Source organism: Callorhinchus milii, unplaced genomic scaffold (genome assembly GCF_018977255.1).
Source record: "Callorhinchus milii isolate IMCB2004 unplaced genomic scaffold, IMCB_Cmil_1.0 Scaffold11, whole genome shotgun sequence".
Lineage (NCBI taxonomy): Eukaryota > Metazoa > Chordata > Chondrichthyes > Chimaeriformes > Callorhinchidae > Callorhinchus > Callorhinchus milii.
Genome location: NW_024704752.1, coordinates 14,930,696 through 14,947,921, shown reverse-complemented (window position 1 = coordinate 14,947,921; position 17,226 = coordinate 14,930,696). Strand labels below are relative to the sequence as shown.

General features: G+C 38.0%; 1 protein-coding gene across 6 annotated transcripts; it reads left to right on the top strand.

The window, feature by feature from the left end:
- Positions 1-465: 465 nt before the first annotated feature.
- ngef (neuronal guanine nucleotide exchange factor) lies at positions 466-17,025 on the top strand. Of its 6 annotated transcripts, none has more exons than XM_007887773.2 (16): positions 466-602; positions 3,107-3,378; positions 6,565-6,712; positions 8,534-8,890; positions 9,699-9,793; positions 10,109-10,368; positions 11,085-11,245; positions 11,557-11,709; positions 12,347-12,476; positions 12,589-12,663; positions 13,695-13,784; positions 14,154-14,317; positions 14,458-14,610; positions 14,866-14,945; positions 16,032-16,136; positions 16,832-17,025. In XM_007887773.2, exons 2-16 carry the CDS (start codon positions 3,201-3,203, stop codon positions 17,020-17,022), a joined length of 2,340 nt encoding a protein of 779 aa, XP_007885964.2. In that variant the 5' UTR covers positions 466-602; positions 3,107-3,200; the 3' UTR covers positions 17,023-17,025. The 6 variants fall into 6 exon arrangements, with proteins under 6 accessions (XP_007885964.2, XP_007885941.2, XP_007885971.2 ...); XM_007887750.2 differs by having other exon boundaries at positions 3,023-3,378; XM_007887780.2 differs by lacking the exon at positions 466-602 and adding an exon at positions 1,188-1,247.
- The last annotated feature ends 201 nt before the right edge of the window (positions 17,026-17,226 follow it).

Here is a 17,226-nt window from a genome sequence, read left to right as displayed (position 1 = left end):
AAATTGCTGAAACCTGATCGGTGGAAACCTCTCCCAAAGTTGCTGAGAAATGAGCCTACGATACCATACCTCGACAGAAATAAAACCAGCTATTCTGGGCCTCAGAATTACGGGCATTAATGCAGTAAGTATATCACAAAAAGCAAATGCAGTTCTAGATAACCCCTTAGTCAACTGTCCAGTCTCCCAATTAAGTTACAGCCTGGGCTCACAAAAAAGTGAGGCCACACTTTTTTGGAGGAACCAACAACAAATGCCCTTCTCCGCTACAAATCTGTACAAACGCAGTGTACAATTTCAGGAAAAATTATGCTGATAGTTTTGTTATTTTTATAAATGAGCGCACAAACATTACAAGTGAAGTGATCGCAAGGGGTTAATACTTTGCCAGTGAAGGTAAACATTGCTGGACTTTGATATTCAATGAGGCCAGGAAGTGCACACGGAATTGACTTACCTACCTCGAGATCTCTTAACAAGGGCAAAGGACTGAGTGACACCACCTGTACTTAAGTTGATCAAAAACAGTTTAAAATCTATTTAAACAATTACCTTGTGTATGGAAAACGTATTTCTTACTGGAGTGAATATTTGAAGACTGTGTAAGTACTTGCAGATAGATATGTGTAACAGTTATTTAAAAAAANCTGAATTATGTGTTATCTTAACAATGCAGATAGGTGTCTGGTTATTGTCAACTGTAATGTAAGTTTTTCACTTTTTTATCTGCATGTCAAACTTGATTTATTTTATGTGAGAATTTATGTAGCAATAGTCAGGTAGATGGCCTGTAAAATTTGCTTCAGTAAAAAGGTACATTTATAACTGTTACTATTAGCTAAATATATACTTGTAACAAACAGCAAGTTCCCAAGTTACTTTCAGATTTTTATATGTGGTGGTAGAAAGGGTGGGCTATTAAGCACAAGAAAAAAGCATTTATTTTGGACGAACCCACAACAAATATTTTCAAGCTATGGTTGCTGGGCAGGGCCTGATTGTATGGGAACAACTGTTCCTGGTTAATTCCTAACTAATTCCTAGTTATCTCCTTCCTGCCTCATTCTATATTCTAATGTGAACATTTTTGCGTCGTATAAATCATTCCTAATTTTGCTTCTTTCTAATCTTTTCCAGGGAGGAAATACTCCCCATCATTGTATTTCTTTTGCACATTGACACGGATTTCTTTCAGCTGCAACTAGAATACCTTTCCTCATGCAGGTGTGGCAATACAAACACTGCAAGTATGTAGTGAATTTGCAGAGCCAGGCATGTTTGGAACGCTTAGATAACCCAGACTAAAATGTTTGAGTCGTTTTACATAGTAGTTCTTACAAAACCAATCTTGATCAAGCGTAGTGGGAGGGTGTTGTATTGTTGGAGGTGCTGTCTTTGGTGGATCTCATCGGTGGACTAATATTTCTGTACCATCGAATGATTAGATGCAAATTCTATTTCGTTTGGAAATGCAATAGAGTTTAGAGTTATCTACAGCTATACTAACTTGTAAGGGGCAGAAGTAGCATCAGCAGACCAGATCAATCCAAAAAAATCATTTACAATTCAAATAGATCAGAATAATTGACATTTGTTAAGATTTAAAAATCACTTTGAACCCATTGTGGACCACCTGGTCTATAACAACTTTACAGTTAAAATGGTATAAGCTGTAGCACCTCTAGTTATGTAATGTGAATCAATTTACTCTTTGCGTCGTTGTGTAAAATTAAAATCAACTTATTGTTTCCAAGCACCCTTAGTTTTACTGGGCCTTTCAATGGAGCTTTCCAAATCAACTTTTTGTCAGGTTTCATTGAATAACCTATAATTTCAGTGATCCGCCAGCGTAGTGACAAATAATTTGCATTCACCAAATGACTTCAATCAATAGTGGTAGTGAAAGTAATGCAAGTAATGGCACAGTCTGTTCATTATCCATATTTGTAGCACTCCCAATCTGGGTATGTTGTGTCATTTGAAAGGCATCGCTCCTGACCTTGTCTTGACTGTTAGCCTAACAACTCTACAGGTTGTAAATATATGGGTGGGGTAGTGATGTCAAAATGCATACATTACAACGGAATGTTTCCAATGTACTTTTCATTCGATGAAGTGGCCTAAAAGCCCTCGAGGAAACTGTCATGTTGAATTGGCTTAATATCAGCTGTCTAGGTAATGGAAGAAGTGTATTCATTTGAATGGTGGTGCATTATTAATGAAAACTAAAACTTGTTTTTTTTAAAAAAAATTACTGAGATGGCAGAGTACTAAAGCAATCACCACTCAATATACAACCCTGTAGTTCTATCTTAGAGTCCTTCGTGAGTTAAATCTACTGAGTGAAAATCAGGTGTGGAGTTGTATCTCAATTTTGAAAGCAAACAGTGCTTGACTTTGATGCTGATAATATAATAATAATCCTTGCATTTGATGGAGTGCTTTTCACTTCTTCTTGACGTCTCACAGAATATACTGTAAAGAGAATTGACTGCATTTTTGTGGGCGAAACGTGGCAGCCAATTGCGCACAGCAGTGTCCCACAAAGAGTCATGGATTGAAGTGACCAATTTTTTTTTGATATTCAATTTCCAAGTGTACATGGAAATTGCTGAACCTGGAGATCTCTAAACAAGAGCGAAGGACTGAGTGACACCACCTCTACTTAAGTTGATCGCAAAATTGTTTAAAATCCATTTAAACAAATATATGATGTATGGGAAACATTTGACGCTAGAGTGAACAAAATTTGAAGACTAAGTACTTGAAGATATATGTAATACTTTAAAAAAAAGCTGAAATATGTGCTGAATTTCCTGAATTCAAAAGCAAACTTGAAAATGTAGAGTGATTGAAGGAAACTGGGCAAAGGAGCAGCTTCAGAAACTGCCATTGGATTGAAACTCAACCCTACTTATCATACCTCTTTTGTAATCGTACCAATAGTTACCATGGTGATGAATTAATGTCTGGTTAGCAAAACTGTTTCAATAGCTGTTTCTGACAATTCTTTTCATTTCAGGTAAAGTAGTAGCAATGTGAGCATTCTTGGAATAAAAGATTCTGGAACATCCGGTGGATTACAGATCTCTTTCTGTTTAATAAGAGGACCCAGTATGGTGTGACAGAGCAAAGAGAAGCATCAACTTGACAGGACGTCAGGCAGTAGGAGCAGTGTGCAGCAGAGTGGAGCAGTGAAAATGGATGATGCTCATAATGCAAATCAGCATTCTGATCCCAATCAGTGCGACACCAATGATTCAGAGCAGGAAGGAAATCAGCAGATTCCGATACGAAGGAACTCTTTCTTCTACCGTTCGATGAGGAGAAAGCGACTGAGGCAGGGTCAGTCTGAATCAGCACCAAGAAAGACAGGCAGTAAGTCACTGAGATGTACATAGGTATCTGATGGATATACCCTGATGATCAACCTGTTAATAACAATTATGTAGTCGGCTTAGTAGTTAAAAGTAAAAAATGGACACTGATCGTGTGGTCTATGTGGTCTATTTCTTGTTGTCAAAAGTTGACAGTGTTTAGAGTCACTCTCTTAGTCTCTGGTCAAAGTAGAACAGCTATATTTGGTTGTCACTGTGACAATGCCATATATACATGAAATGAAATAATTATTTTGTGATACAAATGCATGCGTTGATGTTCGTGCTTCTGTTTTGCCAAATTTGCAAGCATAGAAAAAGACTTGACAACATTTTGACCTCAAACAACGTTTTAATGCCCTGAATCTGTATCTTCAATCTAAAGCTCAGTGGAAATGATCTCTGATAACATACTATCAGATAATATTCCAAGAAATGCAAATGATTTTGTTGGTCACTCTAGGCTATGTGTCTATAAGATTGAATAAAAAATTCATCTGCTGCTCAGGTCTTGGATGGGTTAACGGGATTCAACTTATTCTGGTTAGTAATGCTACCTAACCAACTGAATAAACATTTTTGTTTTCATGCAATTTAAAAACAATTCAGCTCTTAAGATTATGATTTGGTTATTCAGTTGAAAAGTATTCAAGTTGTAATGGGGATATTTGACATTGATATTTTATACTGCAGCATTTCTTCTCACCTCCCCTCGGCTTCTTTTAGATACTATTTTGAATCTGTGACCTCGAGTCACCGACACACCCACCAGTGGAAACAGTTTTTCCCTTTCGAATCTATCAAATGCCCTCATGATTTTGAAAACCTCTATCAGGTCTCGTAACCTTCTCTGCTCCAATGAAAATAATCCTCGCCTCTCTAGCCTTTCCTCATAATCACGGTCCCTCATTCCTGGTACCATTCTTGTAAATCTCCTTTGCACCCTTTCCAATGCCTTAACATCCTTCCTATAGTGTGGTGCCCAGAACTGGGCGCAGTATTCTAACTGAGGCCAAACCAGTATTTTATATAGGTTAATCATAACCTCCTGACTCTTGTACTCTATGCCCCTATTTATAAAGTCTAGTATCCCATATGCCCTTTTTACAGCTTTATCTACATATTATTTGAGCATTAATTGGGGACCATTCAGAGAAATCAGCATTGGGGGCCCATAATATCTCATGATTGTAGCCTAAAAATCCAGGTCTTAAAAAGTATATGATGCTGTATGATTTTGGAAAATCTTTGCATTTTGTCTTAATTTGCTGTTTTACCCCTCACAAATGTGAAAAAAAACAGCTTCCAGAGGGAATGTCAGAGTTTGTCACAAGACAATTTTACACTTTATCGGTGATCTTTGGCTTTATACATTAGGAATATGACAGGAAGAAATACGATAATATAACACATGCACTTGTAAAAGTTACATCCAGGTCTGGATTCTGCATTAATAAAATAATGATCCTTTGCGCTTCTTATAGCTCCTTATCACATCTTTGAGTCGTCTCTAAGTGTTTACGCGATTTACTGCAGATTGTACCGATTGTGTATTTTTGTGCTAACTGCAGCAGTGAATTTGTGCACAGCCATGAGAGAAGGATCCAATTTTATCTGGGGGTCGGTTGTCCAGGTCACTGGGAGAAGCTCCTCTTATCAAATAATCTTTAACTTCCACCTAAATAGGCCAACAGATTTAGAAAAATAGATTGGAAAATTGATTAGTCTGGAAAGGTACCTGATTATTCTGGGCAAGAAAAATATATAATAGCACTGCATAACGCAGTTCTTATGGCAACACTGACGTGCAGCACTGAGAGCTAAATGTAGAAAGGATCTGGACAAAAATGACTTGAAGCAGAGTATCCAAATCAAACTGAGAATTCTATACAGCCAACCTACAGTGGAATGTGTACTCTCTCCCTGGAGGGATGCATCCTGCTTACCTAATTCTGGAAAGTTTTAGGTACAGGTTGGCAAGAGCCAAGGCTTGGGGATTTCAGAGTGTGTGTTGGGGCGCTGCTGGAAACAAGAACAAATTAAATTAGTATGGCACCTTTCACGTCCGGAGAAAACAAGTGCTTAAAGAAGTCTCGATATATACAGTACAGAATGAGTCAGTAAAAGTATAAAAACAAATATGTGACACACTTGGGAGAAGGTGAGGTAGATTGGCTGAGGCTTCAATTAAATGGACATGTATCCAGAGCGAATGGGGAAAGGGCACGAAGGCATACAATGGAAACAGAAATGACAATGAAACATAAATGGAGTAGCGACAGGAATAAGCTTGAGGAAATGATTAGAAAAATTCTGTGGATAAGGATAATTAGGATAGTTCTGAGGATATTGCTTTGCCAATTACCATAAAAAGAATACAGTTAATGATGGCAAAACCATTTAAAGTATTAGCTTTCTTGGTGCTAACCTTTATTAAGTGATGAGAAGTTTTATGATTATTAATAATAATAATCCTTGCATTTGATAAAGCGCTTAATCATGTCAACGAGACATCTCAAAGTGCTACTGTAAAGTGGATTGACTGTGTATTTTGTGGGCGAAAATGTCTCTTAAGCACAACTTGTCATTTGTAGCCTCCCTGTGAATGTCCTGATGGGAACGGTATTGTAAAGAAAAGTGACATTGCACTAAACGGTACTTGATGGAGTTAGTATCTGCTTCAGTTACCAGCTCCATATAAAAGATGTGTTCAATCTCTTAAAGTAATCATAAAGGCAAATTGAATATTGGTCTTTATCTCAAAGGGCTGGAATACAAAGGGGAAGAATTTATGCTTCAGCTGTATTAGAGAGTTAGTCAGACCCCATCTGGAGACTGCGTTCAGTTTTGGGCACCACACCTCAGGAAAGATATATTGGCCCTGAAAAGGTTAAGTCACGAAGAAAGGCTGCGTAAACTTGGATTGTATTCCCTTGAGTTTAGAAGGTTGAGGGGTGATTGAGGTATTTAAGATGATAAAGGGATTTGAAAGGATAGATACAGAGAAGCTATTTTCTCTGGTGGAGGTATTAAGAGCTATGGGGAGAAAGCAGGAAATTGGAATTGAAAGGATTAGTTGAGATGCAGATCAGCCATGATCTGATTAAATGGTGGAACAGGCTCAAAGAGCTGAATGGCCTCCTCCTCTTCCTATGTTCCTATGTTCTTCTGTGCTTTCTTCTATTAGTTAGCAACAGCATCATAAGAAATGATGGGACACGAGAAAGAGCAATAGATGTGGATTTTGATACTAAAACATCAGGGCCCTGCTGGAAAGTCCCCCATGAATCTCGACTGCTCCATCAGAGATCTTCATTACCCAACAAGAATGTATGGTAAGAACAATAAAACACTTGAATGTGAAATGTGCAAGAAGAAAATTCAGGCAATTATAGAACAAATGACCAATCTATCAGAAGATTAAAAGGCTCGTGTTTGACTGCGTCTAGTTGTGATGTGAGTGCTGTGTTTTTCAAAATTAAATGTTTAGCAAAATGATATGTTCTGAAATCCACAAATCTTCCAACTTAAGGATCTTACCAGAATGGTTTCAAAAAAAGATATTTTTTTCTGGTGGTGCAGGTAATCCCCTGCAAATGTTTCTTGATATTGACAAATATAAAAACCCATGCTGCGTTTCAAATATTTAATGTTTATTAACAGAGGAGAGCTTTCGCTGTTAGTACGACATCTATCAAACCATAAAGTTTGATTATTTGAACCATTGCAGTTTATGCTATATATCGCACTTTCTGTTTTAATCATTAATATCAAAATATTAATATCAACCTCCAATCATAAATTTTCTGTAAAGCGTGATTTAACTCTTCACTGGGTTATCATTGTTATAATCAGAAATGTTCAATTTGCAAGGAAGGTTTCTTAGCTGCTAAAGGCTTGATAGCAAACAGAGGAAGCTAACCGTAACTTCTTATTTTATATTTTGAATATGTCCCCATTGTACTTTTGAAGTTAGTGATTCATGCGCTGCCAAGTTTAGTGAACTTTGATAAAATGGACATAATAGGTAATCCATTATCCACACAAGTCATCAAAGCAGCTAAACTTGCTGCCGTGCAGAGCACTACCTTAAGCGGAACAAGTAAATCATGCTGAGGGAGCAGGTCTGAGCAAAGTTGTCCTAAATAATCAATGTCCTAAATAACTTTTGTAGAAGCAACTGTGTCTTATTGAATATTGATAACGCCTCTGGGAGGGGAATTGGCGGACTCTGTTAACCAACAGAATAAGTCATTGTGGATTTCAGAATAAGTCATTTTGTTCATCAACAGTTGGTAGTTATGTGATAACATCTTCCTAAGTGTATGATGGCGCCTTTGACTGAGAGAGAGAGAGAGATTGCCACAAAATGACTTAAGATGTTGTACATAGCTAATGTGTCTATTTTTACCTTAACAATAATGCAGTGGTTTGCTGAGCAGTTCATACTTTTAATCTGTTGCATTAACCGTGACGGATTTAAAGTTGAGCAGATTTTCCATCGATTGGCAACCCAGTTTGACAGTGGAGAGATGGCTTGGATCGAAGAAAGCAATGTGTAAAATAGTTCTCTGGTTAAGACTATGTTAAACACTGTTGATAACAGCTTGCAGCACACTGACTGCAATTCTGTGTGAGAGGTCTTCGGAGTTCAACAAACTGCAGATTGTAGTTGGCTTTCCTGAAGCTTCCCCATTTCAGACAAGTAGAACGACTGTTTGAATGTACAGTATCTAGCTCCAGCCCCAGAACCCATGAAACCCACTGATCAGCTGTAACAACAACAACAACTTGCATTTATATAGCGCCCTTCATGCTGGGTTGCGTCCTGGAGCGCTTTGACAAAACAAGAACAAGTATTTTTCCCAATAGGTGAGTCACAAGTACGTCCTTCCAGTTGGTGTTTTAGAACAAGATAACAAGGAATTAAAAATTATTTCAAAATGAAAAGTATTTTTACTGTTGAAACCTAAGATTTACTTTAAATTGTACGGCTTCTACTCTGCATCTGTGAATCCCTTTGAGGTGCCTAACAATGTGTAAGTGTTGTGTAAGCGTGAGTTGTTATGGCAGAAGTTTAAAAAGGCACTTTTAAGATTTTTTAAGATTTGTGGAAAAATTTTAAACTTTTAAGATTTGTGGTTTTGTTTTCTTAGGGACAGATCAGCGATGGCACAGAACACAGGACTTGAGCACTGGAGCAGCGGAGTCAGTGTTAGACAGGCCAGTCAGCAAGGCTCCGTACAAGTTTCAGGACAGAGGGTGGTGCAAAAGGAGAATCACTCACAAAGGCAATATGGTGGTCAGCCGGCAAATAATTCAGCATATGTTCTGAAAAAAGCAACCAGTTCCCTTCTATCTCCAAGCCATGTTGCTGATGCGGGATCTCTGGCTAGTGATCTTGGATCCTGTTCTCTCAAAGAGGAAACTCGCTGTAAGAATCCGGATGCTAGTATTGTCAATTTTGAGAGAAACTCCAGATTGTATGTTCAAGACAAGGACAGCTCAGACGGGTGAGTTTGTGGCTAGAAAACTGCAAAATTAATATTATTTAGGGAGCTTGCATCTCTTTCCTAAGTGTGTTGATTCCACAGCATTCAACCATAACCACTATTATGGTTAATAGTGTAACCATTACACTATTAATGGTAGTAATGACTACCATTAACTTCCCCAAATTATGCATCTTAATGAGCAAAAACATAAGGATGACTGAAGTTTGAAATGTGCTGCTCCACTTACAGTTATGGGTGTTTTTCTGAAGGTGGGAGAAAGATTCACTGTAAAGAGAGTTTTATGCTATCTGTCCTATTTTATACTATTCCATAATATGTGATCCTCACAATGGGTGCACCATGTGACAAATGTTCCATCGTAAAACATTCACCCACTGTACAGTGTGGATTCTACACATATTCTACAAATATTGGCTAATAGAATGCTGAAAGTTGCTTTAAAGCACAAATTAAATTTTGCACCTGTGATTTATTATTTCATAAAACCTGCCCACGTGGAAGGCATTAGTGACACAGATTGGTGCAAAAATGTTGGAAGAGAATGAAAGACATCAAACCTTGGAGATGCAACATTACAGAAACTTAATCTGAGAAATGAAAGTATAGTTTGCAGGAATATGTTTTTTAGAATCTATCGAGTGAGCAATTCCTCTTGCTGCTATAAGTTTACTTTATCATTTCTAATGGCAAAAGGAATTTTACTCCCAAAGTGAGAATGAGCACATCATCACACTGTTATTTAAATAGCAACTATCTGGATATAATTTCCATGTGATCTACTGAACATCTGTTTCTCTTATTTTAGATTTTCTCCAACAAGATCAAAACAGAATGGAGATTCTTCATCAATTATTTCCCGATTTGAATTAATGAATAGGAAGAGTACAATCCAACACATAGGTACGGTACTGAGATAATCACTCTCTTTGAATCACTGTTATCTCCAATGTAATTTAAAGGAGCGTGATCATTAATATTGTCTAAAATAGATTGAGTTAGTTGATCTCAGATGGACATCAGTAAGGATGATAAGTAAGCTAAGATTAGCTTCAGTGCTTTGGGCTAGGGAGGGGGAAAAAACAGCCAGGTTCTGTTCATCTTTTTGAAATAGCATGGGTACGTCAAAGAGCTTTGTGATAGATTTCTCTCTTTTAAATGATCAGATTCATTCATATTATCTGTGAAATGTTTCTTAAAAAAATTGTGTTGTCCTAGAACTGCTGTACCAGGAATATTGCGAAAAAAGTACGTTTCAGGAAATTCAGACGAGACGAATGCAGGACACAGGAGAGTTTACAAATGAAGATAAGCCTCCGAAAGTTGACACTGGCACCATCACTGCAGCAGCAAAGCAGCCAGACAACCTCAACCAGAGAACTAATGGCCAGGGTATGAACTTATGGCAGTATACAGAAAAAGTAAGGAACAGCAAGATATTGAGCAGCCTCAGTCCGAATGAAATTAAACTCCAGGAGGTAAGAAGGAGGAACAAAGGAAAGAGATGTATCTTTTATAGTCCTGTGCGCAATTCATTCCTTTCCTGCTCCCATTAAAGGGGCAATTATGTGGTTCTATAAATGGCTTCTATTGGTTACATACTATAGATGTTCTTCTTTACCAAACGTTCATAGTTGTACTGTTCGCAGAAGAGGTTTCCACTGCAGTTTGATTCCCAAAGTAGCGTGGTCCTGATGGTCTCAGAGAAGCAGCTTCATGCTGTCTGAATTGGAGACCTTTTGGTTGATGTAATTCCAGGCATACTTATTGCCAGAAGTAAAGCACATCTTAGTGCTTTCTTAGAAATATTCCTGTTTAACACTGAGACTCCCAAAGCCCAATGTAAATTCAATATGGCACCTTATTGGGTTTGTGTACCGAAATGTGTTCAAACAAGAAAAGATGGAACATCTAATATTCCAACGACAAATTAATGTAGAAGTCCTAATACTGTATATAATGTATTTTATATTATCCCTTGCCTCCTTCAAGACCCGTCTCAAGATCCTCCACTTTGACCGTGCCTTCAGTCATCCTCCTTTCCCCCCTGCCCCCCAACCCTCCACGATCCCGACCCCCAGCTCGGGTCTGAAACCACTGAAACCAATGTAATTTTGTTGTTGTTCATTGCCAATTCTAAGTGATTTAGTTGTGGAGCAGTGTTTTCTTAATCACTCAATATGTTTTCTTCAAGTTAATGTTTGAACTCTGCACCTCTGAGGCATCTTACTACAAGAGTCTGGGGATCCTGATATCTCACTTCATGGAATCACAGAAGTTGAATAGCATGCTCAGCGGCACTGACAAACATCATATTTTCTCCAACATCCTTGAAATCAAGGCAGCTAGTGAAAGGTAAGGGGTGGAAATTCAAACCTGTTCATTTTAAAACAAACGTGTTGTCAAACTTGCGGTTTGGGATCATTCTTCTCATTTAGAGTTAATCTTACTTAGTTTCACTTCAGAGTATATCATGATGTATAAACAAATCTCTGTATAGTCATGTACGCCTCTCACTTACTCCCAGTTATGCCGCATTTTTTGTAAAGAAATATCCAAATTCTTTATATTGCTGCAAAGGGAAAAAAATAGACACTTTATAGACCATTGCATTATTTTGAAACGACAAACACAACTGAATCATTCTCCAGTTATTTTATTTGCAGATTCCTTCAGTCCCTGGAGCAGCGTTTCGAAGAGAACATTGTCATCAACGATGTCTGTGATATTGTATATGAGCATACCAACAATTACTTCCATGTGTATATTTCATATGTCACAAATCAGAGCTATCAGGAGACCGCTTACAGACGAGCCATGTAGGTTTGCTTTACATTTCTCTTTCTGAATTGGCTGGTACAGTAGTAGGTAAATTATGCCATGCCTGAGTTATCTGGAGTACAATTTAATAGCATCAGAAGATGTTATCACCCGGGACAGAACTCCTTGCAATATACATTTTATGTGCCTATGCCTTGAATTCCCCTTACTCCCTGCCTGGAATGACTCAAATAGGCTTATTCCAACCTCGTTCGCTCTCTGAAACCAGTCTATTACAACAACAACAACACTACATTTGTATAGCACCTTTCACGTCGGGAGGATGTCCCAAGGTGCTTCTGACTCGGTCATTGTTTCGGATTCAAGCTGGGGATCGGGAAGGTGGAGGGCAGGGGGGAAGGAGGGTAATCAAAGGCAATTACTTACTGTGATTGGAGTAAAAGTCCAAAAGAGTCAACAGAATGGCAATTAGAGAAAGTGTACTCAAACACTCCTAGTGATAAACATCAACGTAGTGCTTGAAGTATATAGACATCAAGCCCAGCCTGATATTCATACGATTTTAACAGCATCGAAAGGAAGAAAGTAAAGGATAATTTGAACTTCAAGTCCGAGTTCAATTGAGATTCTTCAGAACTGTTTCTCAACTGTTAACTTTCCTGTTTTTTTAAAAAGTGAGAACAATCCTGCGTTAAGTACAGTGATGGCTGAGTTGGAGCAAGACCCCAAGTGTAAAGGATTATTATTCCCTTCCTTTATTATTCTGCCGTTTCAAAGAATAACACGCTTGAAGCTGCTGGTACAGGTAATGTATTATTTCAGACAAACTTTTCAATCTTTCATTGTTAGCTATGCGATCACTTATGTATGATGAAAGTGTCTGTGTGACATTTGAGTCTTTACATTTCATTCTACAGAATATCTTGAAAAAAGCCAAGGAAGGATCAGTGATGGAATTGACATCCATTAAAGCACACAGAGAACTTGAAAAGGTATCACATTTATGTTTGATATACTTGTTCTTTCATTGCCATTTTTTGCCACCATCTATACTGCAAATAGGTGGACCTTTTAACAAGGTGATAGAATGTCCTAACACTAAAACTAAAATGCACCCAGCAGAATGGCAGATTGTTTCAAAATGTTACCCAATATTTCGAGTGCTAAAAATTTGGCCAAATTCAGGGTCATCATATCACTAGCAACATCACTTTCTGTACATAGTGCAAACGCTGTGACCTAGTGACCCAGAAGCCGGCTTTTTTTTAGACTGAAAAGCCATCTGGTGTTGTGAAGTGAGCTTTTGAAAGTGAGCTTTCAATGCATTGCAATTATTCAGCGGCCTCTGTGATGCTTCAAGTTGTAGAGGAATGAAACTCCCACAAAATCTTAACTATAAAAACTGTCAGAAACATGCTATATTCAGTTATTGTTAGTAAACATTCCTTACTAGACTTGATAATAATAATCCTTGCATTTGATAAAGCGCCTTATCAGGTCGTCAGTCTCAAAACCCTTCACAGGATGTAAAGTTGATTGACTGTATTTTTTGAGTGAAATGCGGTAGACAGTTTTGCACACAGCAGTGTCCCACAAGTAGTCTTGGAGTGAGTGATCAATTTTATTTGGGGGATTGTTGGCCAGGACACCGGGAGAAACTGCCTTCTCTTTTCGAGTAGTGCCATGGGATCTTTAACGTCCACCAGAACAGACCAATGGAACCTCGGTTTAATGTCTCATATGAAGGACGGCGCCTCCAACAATGTAACACAGCATTGCATTGGAGTGTCAGCTTAAACTACGTGATTTCAATTGTGAACGTGGGAGTCAAACCCAGAGGCGAGAGTGCTACTACTTGGTATCCAAATAAAATCCCTATTATGCAGAACTATAGGTTAAATGCCATGCTACATAGAGATGCAACAAGGGAAGAGCTAAATTACACTTTTAACTTTCTGTGTTTTGACCGATCATTGCTTCCAAGAATTGGTTTATTAATAATAATAATTTCTCCATATTGTAGATTATCAAAGAGTGTAACGAACGTGTGAAAAAAATGAGAAGAACTGAGGATCTGATCAGCTTTGAGAAGACAGTAACGTTTAAAGTCGAGGTGCGAATAGAAACACCCGATGCTTGTCAATTTTATGGCTGCATAGATAAATCTGTAAATAAGGCACCTTTTACAGTGCCGTATATCACAGTCAGAAAGCTGCTAAGAACTGAAATATACACTTTTAGACCAGGAGAAATGAACAAAAGAAATACTGAAAATTATAATTTTAAAAAAATCCATTCACATTTCAGCATATAGAAAGGTATTACAAAGGGCACAGTGGTTCACAGCTTTGAATACCGTTGTCACTAGGAAGTTCCATGGCTTCTGGAAAGATAGTGTCATTAAAGATTTATCGAAAGATTGATTGGCGATTTTGGTTCTAATGTGATGTGAGAGATTGCATTAACCCAGTCCTTATCCTAGGCTGTGCCAATCATCACCCGATGCCGGTGGCTACTGAAAGAAGGTGAAGTGGAGCACATGTCAGGAAGAAGGAAAACACGAACGTTTCGGACCAAGAAGCTGTTCACACCAGTCTACCTGTTTCTGTTCAATGATCTTTTTCTAATAACCAAGAAGATATCTGAGTGAGTCTTTGTGGAAGCCATTGGTGATATGAAGGAAGTATATTCTAAACTAAAATGCAGCAGATTTACATTGAGTAGTGATGGTCAGCGACCATCGCACTATAGTGTGGTGGTTGCTGACTGTGACATTTCCGTTTTAGTAAATACCAAGTCTTTGACCATGCTCGTCGAGGACTCCTCCGCACCCAAGATCTGGAGGACCAGGGTCAGACACTTGCTAATATGTTCACACTGCGGATCTTAGAAAACTACCGTGAGAAAGAGATCCAGTATATGTTGAGAGCAAAATCAGTGTAAGTATTTTGTCAAATCTATGAGTTACTATAAGAACCAGTTAAACAACAAATGAATGGCGATTGGCCTTTGTAAAGAAGTTGGTCCTGAAATATAGAGGTCGCATTGCCTAAAAAGGTGTTTATTATTGCACCAAGAACGCAAAGATGATTCATTCGGCAAAGTGAAATATTATTTCAAGTCCTTAAATGAAGCACTGTCTTGCTTCTCAAGTTGCTTCATTTATTTTAACATTGAATGTACTTATTTTGAAGGACGGAGAAGAAACGTTGGATCAAGGTGCTTGAACCAAATCCGAGGATGAAGTATTTATCTCCCAGTTCCCTGCATGAAGGTAAGATCTTATACACTCATTTATTCCAATCCCATAAATAGTGCGGCATCGGTGGAGGTCTTCTTAACTAGAATTATTCTGTCCATCTATTCTTTTCTCCATGTAAATCCCCACTGTTTCACTCGCCTGCTTGAGCTCTCAGATCAATAGCACTTGGGGAAACAAGTAAAAAGGGTGCACAAAAATTCTTCCTTTCCAATCCTCCAGACAAACATCTAGTCTTCACCTGGAAGTCAAAAACTCGATTTTTAGCATAATTGTCCAGTGCAGTAATGGACAAATAATGACATATTTCCATAAGGCTGTTTCAAGAAAATAACATGGTGGAAAACATTATCTGTATTATTCTGCAGTGACAGCATTGCTGGTCATTCCTTGATGTTGATTCAGTTATCTGATAGCGGCTCACTTTCTGAGATTTGTTTTTGGCAGTTAGATTAAGGCCTCGTAACAAAATAAAAATATATGTAAACTTAACTTGAGTCCTCCTCCCTCACATCAAACTCTGACTGTGGGTACTTGTAGATAAAATCTATTATTATTGAAAGCGTGGATTTTTCTGCTCAATGTGGTCCATATAGCAAATACATTGATTACAACAACAACAAATTACACTTGTATAGCACCTTTCAGGTCGGGAGGATGTCCGATTACAGCTATTCGTTTCATCCACAAAATATATGGTCAATTCACTTCACAGTATGTTCTGTGAACCACTTTGAGACGTCTCAAAGACGTGATAAGGCGCTATATCAATTGCAAGGATTATTATTATTCATTCCAAAATTTCACAAATTTGCCGCACATAATCTTGCTATAATCTGATCGTATTTATCAACTACAATTATTGTTAAGTGTACAGGGACAAATTTGGAAAAAAAAATCTGAATGTGCAGAACACCACTTACCCCAGAGCAACAGATTTGTTACGTGGAACACACAGAGCAGGTTAACGGGAGTTGTTTGTATTATGCTTCTTTGGGGGGGGACAAGCTGAATTCTGTAAGAATGCAGTCGTCAACCATTAATACTTCAAGTGTTGCTTTTTCGATGCAAATGGATGAATTGTTATTTGCTCTTCACTAGATTGTGCCCAGGTACAGTGCATCCAGCGATACGCAGCACGGCAGCCTGATGAGCTCACGTTAGAACCCGCAGATATCCTCAGTGTTGTAGATTCAACACCAGATGGTAAGCCTTCATTTCGGTCACAAATTATTGCATTGTTGGTTATCTGCAGTACCGAATCCTTGTGTGTTTCAGCATTGTGAGAAAACAAATGGTGCCGTGGATTATCATGATGTTGTTAGTCAATTGGCGGATTACTTTTCCGGGGGTAATAATCCCTTCAAAATAAATAAATAATTTTTAAAAAAAAATAATAATAATTTGGTCACTCAACCCATGACTGTTGTGGGGCACTGCTGTGCGCAATTGGCTGCCGTGTTTCAGTCACAAAATATACAGTTGATTCACTTTACAATATATTCTGTAAAGCGCTTTGAGACGTCTTGGTGACTTGATAAGCCGCTACATCAAATGCAAGGATTATTATTATTAACATACTAATGTTATTTAGAGGTGTAAGAATTGCTGTTATAAGATACATTTTGGGACATTATAAAGAATTTATCTGAATGTGCTGTAATGTGGAAGCCCTTGAATTTGACAATAGCACCTGAAATGGAAAAATATCCTATTCATTCACAGTGACAGTGACTTGTATTCAGTTATATAGCAGCAAATAAAAGTAAGTTATATTTTATTCACCTATGTAACGGTAGGAAGCATACGTACGTGGAAGTAGCTAAAAATGTAAAACTGAATTGGTGTTGGTAGAATGGTCGTTGGTTAGTAAGTCTCGGTTTTCCCATTTTATTTTTCAGGCTGGATATTTGGAGAACGTTTACACGATAGAGAGAGAGGCTGGTTTCCAAATAGCATGACCGAGGACATCAAAAATCCCGAACTCCGAGCTCAAAACAGAATGGAATGTTACAGAGTTTATAAAGCCGAGGAATGTCACGGGAGTAAATACAAGGACTGGAAGAAATCAGCCAACCGGATCATCCATTAGCGCTGAGAGAACGATCGCTGTGCACTCTTTAGCAATTTCAACCTTAAATTTAGTTTCTAATATTGCCCTTTGAAAATTTATAATTCAGTGGCATCAATGGCCATCAACAGCTCAACCTGTACTCTAGAAGTTGGCCAGTAGAGGGATTTAAGTTTTGTTTTGCCGCTTGAAATAAAAGAGAAACCGAAATCCAACTTCTTCTGA

Bases quoted from the DNA above. Each gene is read 5' to 3' on its own strand.
- ngef (XM_007887773.2), top strand. From the start codon at position 3,201: ATGGATGATGCTCATAATGCAAATCAGCATTCTGATCCCAATCAGTGC. The intron at 10,369-11,084 runs GTAAGAAGGAGG...GTTTTCTTCAAG, and splicing joins ATGAAATTAAACTCCAGGAG to TTAATGTTTGAACTCTGCAC. The intron at 11,710-12,346 runs GTAGGTTTGCTT...TTTTTTAAAAAG, and splicing joins ACCGCTTACAGACGAGCCAT to TGAGAACAATCCTGCGTTAA.